Below are 14,722 nucleotides of genomic sequence, written 5' to 3'. Positions count from 1 at the left end.
AGGCCAGCGACTCGCATGTTTGTCTCCTGTTGCTTTGAAACTTTGATCTGGGGGATATTATGTCCTCATCCCACAAAGGAATTGCAGAGGCAGGGCTGGGATTTGAACCTGGGTCATTCTGACTCCAAGTCTAGTGCTCTGTGCCCTACCCCAGGGGGCTTGGGCAGCATCTAGCACGATTGCTCCCACTGTTCATCACCCTCATGAGGTTGGCAGGGCCGGGCCCGTGGCTCCAGTTGACAGTTTCATCAGAGAGGTTAAGCCACAAGCCCCAGATCACACAGCCAGGATTTTATGAACATCTGCCTGGCTCTGCTTTTTTCTACTACACTATTCTGCCTGCTTTCAGGGGCTCCCCAGGTCGGGGAGTCACACCCCCTGCTTTTGAGGAGCACCTGGTCTGACAGGGACAGCCTTCACCGTTCTTGGGCTGTGCGCAGTCCAGCGGGAGAGACACACAGACGTGACAAGACCCAAGGGCCCCCAGAGCCACACTCCTGACTCCTGTCCCAGCAACAGGGACAAATGGGCTAACGACAGGTGCATCCCTTTGCAAGCCCAGGAGGTGCAGAACTTCCCTGTGTGTAGCTCACCTGAATCCAGGAGAGTGGGGGAAGGGCGCCTTGTGTAGGGAGCATCAAAGGGCCCACCTGGGAGATCTGAGTGACCTTAGGCCGTTGTTAAACCTCTTTGGGCTGTTTTCCCACCTGAATCAAATCAAGCAACTAATTACTTGGTCCCTAGTCTGCCCTGAGCACTATTGTGTCCCTGGGGTATGGGGAAGTGGCATGTTCCTGCCCTGATACCCTGAGGTAGTTTACCCCGAGGGGGTTAAGAGTAGGTGTCAGGACCTGCCTTTGTGCTCCAGCTCTGAGCCTGCAGACTGAAGACCACCCACCCCAGGACCCCCTGCAGGGCTGTGGGAGGATTGAGGGAGGCGAGGCTGTGGCCCACCCCCAGTAGGTCTGCTACAGGGACGCTGCTGCTGGTGGTATTGATCATACCTGTGTGCACGGACCCGTGTGGACTGATGTCTGCTACAGGGACGCTGCTGCTGGTGGTATTGACCATACCTGTGTGCACGGACCTGTGTGGATTGATGTCTGCTACAGGGACGCTGCTGCTGGTGGTATTGATCATACCTGTGTGCATGGACCTGTGTGGACTGATGTCTGCTACAGGGACGCTGCTGCTGGTGGTATTGATCATACCTGTGTGCATGGACCTGTGTGGACTGAGGTGGGCTCCGTGGGCACTGGGAGAGGAGGTTGGCAGCCGAGGTGCAGGCCACGCATGCCAGCGGATACTCACAGCCCTGGGTTCCAGTCTCGGCTCTGCCATGGATTAGGGCCCATGGATCTGTGCCTTTGGGCCTTGGTTTCTTCACATCAAATCAGAATGTCATCCTGACCTCACAGGACTTTGGGGAGGGTCTCAGAGAGAATTCCTAATCTCTCTGGGCCTCAGTCGATGCATCTGTAAAATGGGGCAGTAAAGCTGCACCCCTGGGTTGTTGTGAGAATGCTGGTGGACAACTGAGCACGGAGCCCTGAGCACGGAGCCCCGGGTGGGTGCGGGAAGTGCTTTGGAACAGGGCCGTGATCTGGAGCACCCGTAACGCCTGGGGCTCCAGATCCGGGACCGGCATGGCTGTGAGGCCTCCAAAGGCTGAGGGTTTGACACAGGCTCAAGGATCTGGTAACACTGTGTCCACGGGAGAGAGTGTTTCTAAACGAGCTCAGGGCGGTGGAAAGCCGTGCGGTGAACAGAGGGAGCTCGGCCTAGGTGTCTGCAGCCCCCTCCCCATTCACTGCCTGACCTTGGGCAAGTCACGTTCCTTCTGCGGGCCCCGGTTTTCTCATCTCCCAGGAAGGGTGATCATTTGCACCAGCTGACCCCGCAGGCTTCCGGGAGAACCCACCGCGAGACAGACGTGGCATGTCGGTTGACATGGGCGGGTTGGGGGCTGGTGGCCCTTGGAAGCCGCCATGGCTCTTCCTCAGGGCAGCCCCAAGAATTGTGGGGCCTCCCTTGCGGTAGAAGGACAATCCACCCAGCCTGGTAAAGGTCACAGCCTCGTCACCAGCTGCTCCACTCCCTGGAGACATTACTCACTATTATCTTTTGCTTAAAAATAACCTCATGCTCCTTCCTTATCCCGGAGCCCGAGTTCCAGCCAAGCCTCAGTGCGTCCATTCTGTTCTCTGGCTGACAATCTTCCAGACCCCCCGCTCCCAGATTTCCTGTGGGCTCAGGCCGGGGCTCGAGGTCAGTGTGATGAGACCGAGCTCACCCAGAGCCCCCGTGAGTAAGGAACATATTTAATTTACCCCACCTTTTGGCTTGTTGTCATTGTCCCGTTTTGCAGAGAGGTCTCCGAAAACCAAAGCTCCCCATCCCCGGCACACGTGGTTTCCGAGCAGATTTGAAAACCCTTCCCGATGCCATATTTTTTCTGTGTTGACAACAGCATTTTCATCTGTGTGCATTTTGGGGATCCTGGCCTCCCATTTGTGAGGTTTTCAGTTCAGTTCTGACAGACCCGGAAGTAAAGCCCCAAAGGTAGAAGGTGAACCCCAAGATCTCTCAGGGGTGTGGGGCTGGGGCTGGGCTGGGGCCCCATGTCCCAAGTCCCGGGACAGTGGCTTCCCACCTCAGCTTGGAAGCAGCTTCTCACGCCCGACTTGACAGACCCCACGAGTGCTCAGGTCCTGGTCACACCTGTCTCTCCGGCTAGTGGACTCTCAGGGCTTTGTCCCCAAGTTTTCTGTTCAAGACATTTCTTGTGGGGCCTTGGGAGGAAAGGGACAGCTCTTGGACATTGGACCAGCTGCGCCCCCTACTGGACCATGTAGGAAACTCAGGTTTGGGGTGAATGAGCCTGACTCATTTAATGCTGGACCATGTCCCTTTCACCCCCTGGGTGCTGAGGCCAGAGCTGAGGGCCTGAGTCAGGACTTGGTCCCAGATCTTGTCTTTTCTACTAAAAAAACGCCGAGGAGGCCAGGATGAGTGCCCAGACCCCGGGAGAGTCTGCTGACCACGGCGGGGAAATGATCGAGCCTGTCGTGTGCCCGACACATTTCTTGTGCTTTGTTACACTTTCTCGAGTCTTCCTCGCTCCGTCCTGTGGTCGTCGTGTTATCACCACCTCTGTTTTCTGGACAAGGGAGCGGAGGTGGAGCTCCAGCGTCAAACCACACGCACCCCCCAACCTGTGCGCCTGGGCTCCCGGTGGGCCTGGTGGGCTCGGCCTCGGCTCACCAGCCCTGTCCTTGGCCTGCAGGGGCGGAGCGGAGCCTGCTGTCCGAGGATGCGCGCCGGGACGGGGCGCCCGGGGAGGCGGAGGAGCTAGGCTGGAGCTCCAGCGAGTTTGAGAGCTACAGCGAAGACTCGGGGGAGGAGGCCAAGCCGGAAGCCGAGCCCGCCAAGCACCGCGTGTCCTTCCAGCCCAAGGTGAGGCGGTGGCCCCGAGACCCTCAGGACGGGGCTGACGCGGGTGGTGAGGGCCAGGCCTGAAGCCGGTGGCTAAGCAGTGATTCCCAGGGATGTATGAGAGAGCAAGTGGCCCGGTGCCCTGGACAGGAGATGGCCTACCAGCCTTGCTCTTCGGTTGTGGAGAGCCCTGACCTGGGAGGGCGTGTCCACACCTGGCCCGGGTGCACCCCACCCACCTCTGTGGCAGAGCCTGGCGCTGGTCATGGTGCTCGTGGGCTCGGAACCCTCCTCAACGCAGTGCCCCAGGCAGCCCAACCTGACCAGAGTTGGCACTTGGACCAAATCCATCTGATCTTCCTGCCCCGTGTCGGGCTGTGTGCTCAGACCAGTCCGAGACCCACGCAGTCCTCTGCCTGGGGATGTGGCCACGTGGGGGCTGTGTGGCGGAGACAGGGCTGCCGGAGGGCTTCTTCCCACGGCCTGTCGACGTGCCATCGAGGAGTGGTTTCTTCTGCCGTTTCCTCTGGAACAGGGTTCACACGCTGATTTCGGGGAGGGCGCCCGAGGCCGCGAGGATGGGCTGTCAGGCCCCCCTTCCTGTGACAGCCTCGCTTCTCATCGGTTCTGTAGAAGCCTCCAGGAGGCAGACTCTGTCCACGCTGAGATTTGAGATTTAAGGGGAGCAGCTTCATACAGGTTGGCCCCGACTGACCAGGGGAGCCTGGGTCCCTCTCAGGCTCCTTTCGAGAAGATGCAGACAGGCAGGCGAGCTCAGCCTGGTCGCCAGGGCGGGGGTCCCAGGCCTGGCTGGGATGACGGGGGCTCCCGGATCTCTCCTAGTCTAAGTGTGGGGACCCCTCCCGGGAAGGAGGGCCACAGTCTTCAGACAGACTTTCCTCAGCTCAGGAGGGCTCCCCAGGCCTTCGGGAAGCGTGGGTGCTGAGCAGGTGTCTCCTGAACCCTGGTATTCTCATGGCTGGGCGTCCACGGCCACGAGGATGACCTTGGTTTCTCTAGCAGAGAGGTCAGGCATCTGTACACCTCCTGTGTGCTCAGTCCACGTCTCGGTGTGGGCTGGGGCACACGGGAACAGGAGACCCGCACACGCTCGGGAGCCTCTGGTCTAGGGGAGATACTGATAGAAACAATTGGTCAAAAATGAAGACAGAATACCTTTCTGTAAACATGAACCCTTGTCCCTACGGCCTCCTGGCCGACACGGGTGGGATGTGATGGGGTTGGTCAGAGGAGGCTTCCGGGAAAGGAGCTGGAGCTGGGTGCAGAAGCCACAGGAGATGGAAGGTGCCTCGGGCCGAAGCAGTGGCGCAGGGATCAGAGGTTCCTGCATCTGTCCTCTGAAGGGGCAGCGTGCACTCCTGTAGGAGGGGGGCTCTAGTCACGAAGCCCGGCACCTCCTTGTCAGCCTCTCTGACAAGGGCGGGGTAGTCTATCTCAGCCCTGCTCTGGGTCGTGGACAGGTGGACTGGATGCCTGGGCCAGCCCTTGTGCTCAGCCTCTGGCTGTCCCTCCTCGTCCCCCACAGCCACCCCCAGCCCCTGCCTTCTTGCTGGGGACTGGGAGGGAAACGTAGGCACCTCTCGGAGGGCAGGAGGCTTGGGGATGCTGAACTGGGGCATCAGGGTCACGTGGTAGCTGGTTGACATGCGAGGGCCTTGCCCCACTCAGGGAGTCTGGTTTAGCATTTGGGTGTGGCAGAGCAATCTGTCTTTTAACCAGTGCTCTGCCCCCGGGGAGGGGCCAGGGACCCAAGGAGCTCCAGAGGATGTGAGGATGCTGGGCTGGCCCTCTCCAGGGCCTGGCCCCCCGGGGGGCGGGTCTCTGGCTGCTGCCCTGAGCTCCAGTCCCTCAACCCCGAGGCTGGAGCTTTGGACTTTTCCTCAGCAGACAAACAATGTGGCTGAGTTCTTGGAATTTCTAACCACGAGGACTTTCTCTCTGGCCGTGGGCCAAGGCCCTCCTGCTCCCTGAACAGCAGGATCCCAGGAGGACAGGGGTTTGTGGAGAGACCCTTTCTCTGCACCCACTTATACCCGGGAACCACCCCGAGCCCTGCCTGCGGTGCTCCGCCCTCCTGAGCTGCTTGGCACGCACCTGCCCCTGTGCCTGGCACTGCAGGGGCTGCATGTTTCGGGGCCACCGCTGCCTGGCCGAGCGCTGTGTGGCTGTGGGGCGCCGGGCAGCAGAGATCTGGGGAAGTGTCCTGTCCTGCCCTCGGAGACTGAGCGCGGGCCTGGCACCCTGCCCAGCAGCCAGAGAGCGAGTGGAGTTCCTCCCTCAGATGCCTCGAGGGGCCAGCTCTCGGGGGGTGGATTTTTGCCAAAGAAAGTGACGGAGGGGTCTGCGGAGGGACTTCCTTGGAAGCAGCCGGCCCAGAAGTAAGCAGGAGCCTGATCCTCTTATGCTAAGAAGTACCTGCTGGTTGCCACCCGTGGTCAGTGGCGGTTATTGTGATTATTTTTTCCAGTTGTGGAAGGGGCCGCATTGAACTTTTCCACTTTCTGATGGTGACCTTCATAATCAAGGTCAGTGTGATCCAGCTGGTCACGGGATGGGGCGTGCTGACCTCAGCCTTGTCACGCCCCCGCTCTGATCTGGGCACTTTTGATCCTGGGTCTCCTGACCCTTAGAGAGGCAGAGGGCATCAGATGGCCCATGTGGGCTCTGTGGTTTTGATGTGTTCATTTTATTAACTGATGGAACAGGACTCAGTTCATAGTCCAAACTCCCCAGGCTCTGGGGAATCTGAGTAACTCTCAGAAGGATCCCTGTTCTGTTACTTCTTTGTATGACTGTGATGACCCTCTGCCTGGTGTGATACAGATCACAAAGCCGTCTCGTTTATTTTCACCAATACCCTAGAGTGGTTGGTATTAACTGGCATTAAGAATCTCATTTTGTTCATGACAGAACCTAAGTGACCAAAGCTCAGAGAAGTCAGATGAGGGGGTCAGGGTCACACAGCCAGTAAGTGGTAGAGCCACAACCCATCACATAAAGTGTAAAAGAAAATACCTCATCCATTCATCTGTCTGTCCGTCTGTCCGTCCATCCATCCCACCAACTATCCATCCAGCTGTTGTTCAGCAGATATCGAGCACTTATTTGAATAAGATAGTATGATGGTAGCTTCAGTTTTGAGTCCTCACTAAGCTCTGGGTTTTACATGTGTGGTCCATTTAATCTGCTCAACCACTCTATGCAGTGGTTGTTAACTGGCCGGTTGACCAGCGGGGAAGCTGGAACTCAGGTGAAGATCCCTTCCAGCCAGTAAGTGGGACGTGGTGATTTGAACCTGCCTCCGGAGCCCAGACTCTTGATCGCTTTCCTTGTCTACTTCTCTGGGAGACGTACTCATCTTGGTCTTCCGTATACTTTACCAAATACCACTATTGCTTATGCACTTCATGCATTTGAATGTCTGTCTGTTCATCTGTCCGTCCGTCCGTCTTCCCAGATAGTATGTATGCCAGTCACCCGTCCATCCTTACATCCGGTTGTTCCCCCTTCCCTCCTCCCTCCCCCTTCCTCCCTGCTCCCCTCCTTCCCTCCCTCTCCTCACCCTCCTTCCTTCCTTCCTTCCTCCCTTCCCCCTTCCCTCCCTCTCCTCACCCCCCCTTCCTTCCTTCCTCCCTCCCTTCCCCCTTCCCTCCCTCTCCTCACCCCCCTTCCTTCCTCCCTCCCTTCCCCCTTCCCTCCCTCTCCTCACCCCCCTTCCTCTAGGGGTGTGCTAGAGCCCGCTTGTCCCAGCTCACAGGAACCCAAGACCACTATGCGCATCTCTTTCCAGCTGCACATCCAGGGGTGTCAGCCTGAGGGTGTTAGGTGGGAGCCAGTGCTGCGGAGCAGAGCGCTCCTTCCTGGAGAAGCGGCCGTTCAATAAGTATCTGCACAGGGCTGTCCGTATCCACCCACCAGTCCATTTACCCTTTTACTTTTTATCCACTTACTCTCTGTTCACTCCTCCGTGCATTTGCCCTGCTGTACAGCCACCTAACTAAGTGTATCCATTTTTCTCTCGATCCATCCATCCATCCATCCACCCAGCCATCTGCCCATCCACCTGTTTTCCACCCATTTGTCCACCACCCTCCATCCATTCACCCACCTTCCTGTGCATTTCCTGCTCACCCGTCTATCCCCTTGCCCATTCAGTCTGCACATCCATCCACCTGCCTTCCTTCCATCTCACAAAGTTGCCAAGAGCCTCTTATGTCCCAAGCCCCCGGGACAGGGAGGTGACAGAGACACAGTCCTCATCCTGCCAGCATTATCCCCCTTCCCTGAGAGGGGCCCGGGCGGTTCCCCTCCCGCCTCTCCTCCCCAGCAGTGGGGTCCCAGCTCCCTGACGTGCTGGGGTAGGGCGATGCCGGGGCCCATTCTGGCAGGAGCCTGGCTGCACTGCTGCTGGGGCCTGGTCATCCCTGGGTCCCAGATCCCGCTGCCCCGAGGTGTCCGTCTGCCACCTTACCTGAGTCTCCTTTCTCCTCTGTTGTCCCTGTTTTGTCCCCTCCCTGTCCTGCCTGCTCCTCTCCTTCTGCCTGGCCGCTTGGGGGCTGCAGCTTTCTCCAGACCTGACTAGGCTAAAGGAGAGATACGCCAGGACTAAGAGAGACATCTTGGCTTTAAGAGTTGGGGGGAGAGACATGCAGGAGCTGAAGCACAAGTACGATTGGAAGGTATTGTCTGTTCTGTCCCTCCCAAGTCCCGGGGCCGCAGAGGGTGGGCCGCGTCCTGGGCTGCCCCCGGACCCACAGCTGGCCGCGTCTCGCATCTGTGCTGGAGCCGGCCGATGTCCCAGTGGGCTTGTTTCTGTCCCTGTTCTCGCCTCTTTTTCTCCCCACCCTCGAGCGAAACTCTAACCGCTACAGGAATTCCTGGGTGGGTTTTCAAACTCGGGGCCCTCGGAATCACCTGGGGTAAACCTGCGATTCCTGAGCTCCACCCCCAGAGATGTGGGTTCCGCAAGGCCCCGGAGCCTGCCTATTTAGTAACTATGGTAGATGGGTTTGGGTGACACTGAAAGATGTGTGGGTGTACTGCCCTCCCCCGGCTGTTCAGAGAGATTCGGGTACCTTCTCAATGGGATGCAGACTTCTGGGTAACAAGGATGCTGACAGCAGTAGCCGTCATTAACTGAGCACCTACCATGTGCTATGGGCTTTGCAGGCCCACAGGCCTGGGTTGGAATCCCGGCCCCTCCACTTCCTCTCTGTGTGACCCTGGGCAGGTCTCTTGATCTCTCTGACCTCGGTTTCCTTGCCTGAGAAATGGGGGCGCTCTCCGTACCAGCCCCGAGGGCGGATGTGAGGGTTAGATGAGCTCACGTCCGTGCGGTGCTCCTGCTGCGCTTGGCTGCCACGTGTGTGCCTGCCGGGCTGTCTCCAGGGCACCCGCGGGCAGCAGCAGAGCTGGGCCAAGCCCGGGTTCGCGCGGGTCAGGGCCTGCCCCTTCCCCACCTGCGGCAGCGCAGGCCTCCCCGGGAAGAGGAGCAGAGGGGCGCCCTGCAGTCTGCGGGGCCCTGAGAGCCGGGGCCCGGGGCCGGGCAGGGTTAGCTGCGCAGGAAGCCGAGGCCCAGACGGGGGCAGGGACACAGGAGTCCCAGCCCGGGGTGCTTTTCCTGTGAAGATGGGCGGGGTGGCAGGTTAAGTCAGGGACACCTTCGGGGTGTCCACCTGTTCTCTTTTTTTTGCCCAGGGAAATGCCAGCAGGAGAGCTTCCGTCGGTTCCCCCACTGGGCTCTAGGACAGAGATTTCCCATCTGGGGGTGTGTGACCCCTCAGAAGAGAATGAGCATCTTGGTGCAGTTTGGGGGTTGACATCTGTCCTTCTTGTTAGTTCCCAAAAGTATTTATGACCCTCCCCACCCCAAAGGCCAGGAATTGCTCTTCTAGAATCGTCCACACAGATGCCGCAGGGGCCGGGACTTCCCTTCCCCACTGTCCATGGTTTCTAGAAAGTTGGCCTTGTTCCTGAAAAGCCACTGCCCTGCCCCCGGCCTAGCACCTGGCGGGTTTTCAGCAAGCCTCCTCCCCCGGCCCCCACGAAGTGCCCCGACCCTTATGCTGGGGACCCAGGGGCGTTTGGAGGAAGGAGATAGTGCGAGCCGAGGCCAGGGACCCCCAGACGAGTGTTCCCACCTTCAGCAGAGAGCTTCGGGGTGCAGAGGGTTGTCCCAGAACCGCACTGTCCACTACGGTAGCCAGGTGGCCATTTCCACTGGATTAGATGGAATATCATCTAATGGATGATTAGATGGAATATCATCAGGAGTCTGGGTCCTCGGTCGCAGCAGCCACTTTTCAAATGTCCGACAGTTGCATTCGGCCTGTGGCTGGCGGCGTGGGCGGCCCAGAGAGGCCGCATTTCCACCCTCGTGGGCCCTCCTCTCCCGCGGCACTGGCTGTGGTCGGGGAAGGTGCCAGGGCTGGGCTGGGGGCTGAGAGGACCGAAGCATGAGTCAGGGGACAGCAGCTCTGTTGGCAGGCCCGGGGCTCCCCCAGCACCCAGGGTGCCCACTTCCCCTCCTGGGCATGCCTCCTCCCATGCCCTGCACCCTGCTTAGCTTGCTGTGTCTGCTTGGCAGGGAGGGGAAGCTGCGCCCTGCTTGGTGGCAACTTCAGCCTCCTCCCCTTTCCCGGACAGTGGCTCAGTAAGAAACCTGGCTGTTTGGGGGGCACGGGACGGGGTTCCTCACTGAGGTCCAGTGGTGGGATGGCACTCACCTCCTCTTCGTGGCCCCTCGAGTCACCCCCGACATGGTGCAGCTTTTGTTCGGTGTACTTTCCCAGACCTGTCCCTGGTCCTCAGCCCTGGTGCGGCTCAGCAGGAGACTGAGGTGCCCCGAGGCCCCCGAGGTCACAGCCTGTCCGCAGCCAGGCCGCAGGACAGTGGCGGAGACTGGGATTTGAACCAGGCTAGGACTCCAGGCCTCGAGCCTTCCTCCCATGTTCTCCTTAATTTGGTGGGAGTAGGTACTTATAATCTGTCCCAAAGGGAAAAATTCAAGCTAGGACCTCCCCTTCGCCCATAAAGAGGATTCCCCAAGGAAGATCCCCTGGGGCATGATGCCCTTTCTCACCCCGTCCCTGAGGTCCCAGGGTGGCACTGCCCCACGGCCCCTCGTGGCCTCTGCTGCCCCCTCCCGGGGCGGGAATGGGCCCCGGGGTCCTGAGGTTTGTGGTCCTGGCCTGGAGCGCGGGGGGAGCTGGTGGCCCTTCGTGGCGGGTGCCTCTCTGACGAGCCCGTCTGCCTTTGCCCAGATGACCCAGTTCATGAAGGCCGCCAAGAGCGGGACCAAGGACGGGCTGGAGAAGACGAGGATCGCCGTGCTGCGCAAAGTGTCCTTCCTGCACCGGAAAGACGTCCTCGGTGAGGCTGTGGGCCGCGGGGTCGGTGCTCAGCCCTGTGACGGCAGGGCCGGGGCCAGGCCTCTGGTGTCTGGGCTCCCCTGGCTGAGCCCCAAGGGTCAGGCTGCTGCCAGCCCATTTCCTCCTTCTCTTGGAGGCGTGGCCTTCTCTCCAGGATGGCCGGGCCTGTCCCCGTGCGTCCCTGCCCTTGGTCACGGCCCTGCCCTTGCCCTGGGCCTGCAGCCTCCCCTCTGGAGCCGGCCGGCTCACCTGGCCTGGTCTTTGAGTTCTGTGGTTCATTCCTTCCTTTATCGTCCACTCACCACCCCACCAGCCAGTCGTTACGGCGCCCCGCCCCGTGCTGGGCGCGGGAGCACCCAGGCGCATGGAAAGCATTCCCTCCAGGAGCTCTTGGCGCCCTGGGGGAGGCAGGCAGGGGGACAGGAAATGACAGTACGGATGACAGGCGGCGTGCGGGGTCCCGTGGTGGGAGGTGAGGAAATGGGTACAGAATGCGGGATGAAAGGTCCGGGCAGGGCCCAGAGGAGAGGAGACCCAGGTCGGCCGTGGGGGCCGGGATCCGGGCAGGAGTGCGCTTGTGCCGGGCCGGGGGGCGGGGCGGGGGGCTGTCTGAGAAGTGATTTTCGTGGTAGTTCACATTTATTGAGTGTTTGTTGTGTGCCGGGCACTCCTGAGCGCGTGACAGCTCCTCACTTAATCCTTATGAACACCAAGGAGCCACAGGACTGTCCCGTCCCGTTCAGAGATGAGGGGCAGGGACAGAGTGGTTCAGTGACTTGCCTGGAGACACGCAGGCTGAGGCTTCTTCCTCTGGCCCGAGCGAGGGTGGCGGCGAGAGACGGGGCAGGTCAGGTGTGTAAGCCAGGGAGAACCGAGGCTCTGCAGCCTCTTGTCTTTTACCCTCCCTGTGCCTCAGTTTGCCCATCCGGACAGTGGGCTCATATGGCCTCTGTCTCGGGGCTGCGGTGAGGAGGACCAGGTGGTGCGTGGGGAGAGCCCGGCCCAGCCCCCGGCTCCTGTGTGGCAGGCGTTACTCTGGGGGTGGGGGTAGGACACAAAGGGGACCGAATCCACTGTCCCGGCTTCAGATCCAGCCGCACCGCCTCGTGGCTGCGGGACCTGCACAGTTAGTCCCACGCTGCCACCCTGGATGCAGTGATAAACCTGCCCCCGGTGAGGAAGGGGACAGGCCCAGAAGCCATCCCAAACTTAGCAGAGTGGCCTGGAGAAAGAGCAGGGTGGACGGGCAGGCTGGCTGGAAGCGGTTCCCGCTCACTCTCTCCACCCCCAGGCGCCGGGCAGCCAGCAGGCTGTCCGGAGCCCTCCCCGCCCGACCCGCTAGCCCCGAGCCTTCCCAAAGTGACCCTCCCACCAGAGGCGTTATTAATAGCTGTGGCAGGGCTCGAATCACCAGCCAAGAATGTTACCCAGTGGCGCATGGGGGAAGAGGAAGCCGCAGGGCCAGAGGCTGGGTGGGTGCAGAGTGATCACCCTGAGTACCATGTGGGCCCGGAAGGAGGGCCTTCACCACCCCCACCCCCATGCGGTTGTTCGTTGTCCCTCCTCTTCCTCCTCTTCTGTCTCCTGCTCAGGTAAGGGCCCCCTGGGTGTCCCTGCTCCCTCGGCTTCCTGGAGTCACCGCCACTTCTTTCTCCCCAGCGTCCCCACGGCACCCACTTCCTGCCGCCACGGCCTCCGCCACTGGGTTCCAGAGCCGTGAGCGGCCGGGTCCTGCCTCCCTGTGCCTGAGCCTCTCTCGGAGGCTGGACCTCCGGGGCCTGACCCCTGCCCTCTGCCGAGCCTGTCCGCTGTCCCCACCCGAGACCCATGCCCACTCATGCCCGCGCTGCCCTGCGGACACCAGCTGAACTTTCCCCCTTTTACATCTTGGCATGTTTTTTGAAAAATGGGAACACAGAGCCAAACGGCTCATTCTTTTTGGGGCGTTCTTCTCCCTTTTAGGCACCCAGAAGAAAACTATTTTTAGTGTCTGGTGACGGGGACACAAGCGGCCCCGGGGCCCTGCCAGGCCAGCAGCGGGCGGGTCTGAGCAGGGACAGGGCTTCTGGCGGGGCCGCCGCACCGCACGCTGCTCCGCGTCCTGGCCTTGCTGCCGTCCGTGCAGGGACGGACTGTCGCGGAGCGTGGCTGCCGGTGCAGTGCTGGGCTGGGACCCCGTGTGACCCCGGGCTGGGCGGTTCCCAGCTCCTGGAGTCTGGGCAGGGTGTGTTCTTGCCTTGCACGTATGACCAGCCTGTTTGACTTTCCAGGTGACTCAGAGGACGAGGACATGGGGTTCTTAGAGGTCAGCGTCACGGACATCAAGCCCCCAGCCCCGGAGCTGGGCCCCATGCCAGATGGCCTGAGCCCTCAGCAGGTCTGTGGGAGGAGCAGGGGGTGTGGGGTCTTCAGGGGAAGGAATGGTTGGGGTCCCAGCCTGTTACCTGGGGCCACAAGGTCTGCATCTTGAAGCAGGGAGTGATGGTCGGGGGCTCTTGGCAGAACCCCCCTGGGGCCTCTTGAGTGTTCTTCTCAACGAGCTGCACAGACTTTCCAAACTGGGCCCCACAACTTCCATGCTGTGGTCCTGGGCGGTGGGGCCCCAGCATCTGGAGGCATCACGCCCACAGCAACCACTTAACTGTTTCACGAAGTGGTGTTTGATGCCAGGGACCACTGAAAAAGGGCAGAGACGCACTGAACTAATCCAGCTCAGAGAGGACTGAGCGGGGCCCAGTCCCACCCCCCCGTCCACCTGTCATCAGCCAGGGGTCTCAGAGTCCCCAGGAGCTTCCCTGGTAGCTGGGGCTCCCCTGGCAATGTCTTTCTTCTTCAGTGTCAGCGGCTTTGCTCTGTGGCCTTGAGTGTCCTGCTGAATTTCCTCCCAATCTGGGTTTTCCCAGCACGAAGCCAGGGAGAGATGCCTGCTTTCCTCTGGTTGTGAGGACACCAAGTAAGATGTGGTAGGGACACCAGGCTCAAGGAAAGGGTTTGTCACTTTTTTTGTGTGGCCAAAAATCCTGATGTTTGGCCTCCTCAAAATCAAGGAGATATGGCCACACCTCTCACCCTGGGAGTCCCTCCGCCTGCTTCCTTCATTTCTGTTAGCTGCCTCGCTCCTGGACGGCATTGAGGTGGTGACCTTGCTCTGCTGCCCCAATGCAGCGAGTCACCATCAGAACAGCCAGAGCTGGGCGAGACCTGCTCATAACCCAGGGCCCCTCTTCCTGGTGCTGGCTGGTCTCAGCTCAGGGCCTTTGCATCTCCTGGACCAGGCAGGACCCGTGACTCTAGGCCAGGGGCTTTTGACCCAGGCGAGTTTGCCCCAGGGGACTTTTGACAGTATCTGGTGCTGACTCTCCAACCTGCTGGGGGTCCTCACAATGCAATGAACTCCAAGCAGACACCGCGTGGAGTGAGGGGGAGCACCGCAACGGAGCAAATGCTCCAGATCTCTGGATGCAGCCCTACTTATTTGCAAAGTGGTTCCCTAGGTTACATGGTGTTTTAGGTAATTATTTCCTTGAGATGGCGTCTCTGCTGACCTTACAGCCAAGCCCAGCATATTTCCTGTCTCTTGCTGTGTTCACAGAGATACACAGGAGAAACATAACAAATATATTCACACTTGGGCATATTGCCCATTGTCGCTCTCAGGGTGGCTTTCCGAACCCAAACCACGCATCCCTTATCTGTTCACGCATATACTTCACAGTCAGGGTGGCGTTCCAACCCACATACATGCACACCTTATCTGTTCACATGCATACTTTGATCCTCGGCTGGCCAGGCGGTGAGAATGCACACCTCAAGGTTACATTTTGTTCATCCACCAAATCCCCAACCCTATAGACTGGGGACGTCTCTGGTTGTCACACTGGGAGATTCTACTGGGA

At 59.9% G+C, this 14,722-nt stretch overlaps 1 protein-coding gene across 3 annotated transcripts in view; it reads left to right on the top strand.

The window, feature by feature from the left end:
• Nucleotides 1-14,722, top strand: part of ARHGEF10L (Rho guanine nucleotide exchange factor 10 like) — a 115,779-nt gene that overhangs the window by 32,845 nt on the left and 68,212 nt on the right. The window contains exons 8-11 of one of the 3 annotated variants that reach the window (XM_036255865.1): nucleotides 3,287-3,456; nucleotides 8,019-8,135; nucleotides 10,719-10,827; nucleotides 13,097-13,203. In XM_036255865.1, coding sequence (XP_036111758.1) covers nucleotides 3,287-3,456; nucleotides 8,019-8,135; nucleotides 10,719-10,827; nucleotides 13,097-13,203 — 503 coding nt within the window. Of the gene's footprint in view, nucleotides 1-3,286; nucleotides 3,457-8,018; nucleotides 8,136-10,718; nucleotides 10,828-12,207; nucleotides 12,419-13,096; nucleotides 13,204-14,722 lie in introns of those variants that run through there. The other 2 variants (XM_036255866.1, XM_036255868.1) reach the window with 2 other exon arrangements.

The sequence above is a fragment of the Molossus molossus genome, unplaced genomic scaffold, assembly GCF_014108415.1.
Source record: "Molossus molossus isolate mMolMol1 unplaced genomic scaffold, mMolMol1.p scaffold_m16_p_12, whole genome shotgun sequence".
In the NCBI taxonomy this organism is placed as follows: domain Eukaryota; kingdom Metazoa; phylum Chordata; class Mammalia; order Chiroptera; family Molossidae; genus Molossus; species Molossus molossus.
This window is presented reverse-complemented; position numbering and strand designations above follow the sequence as displayed.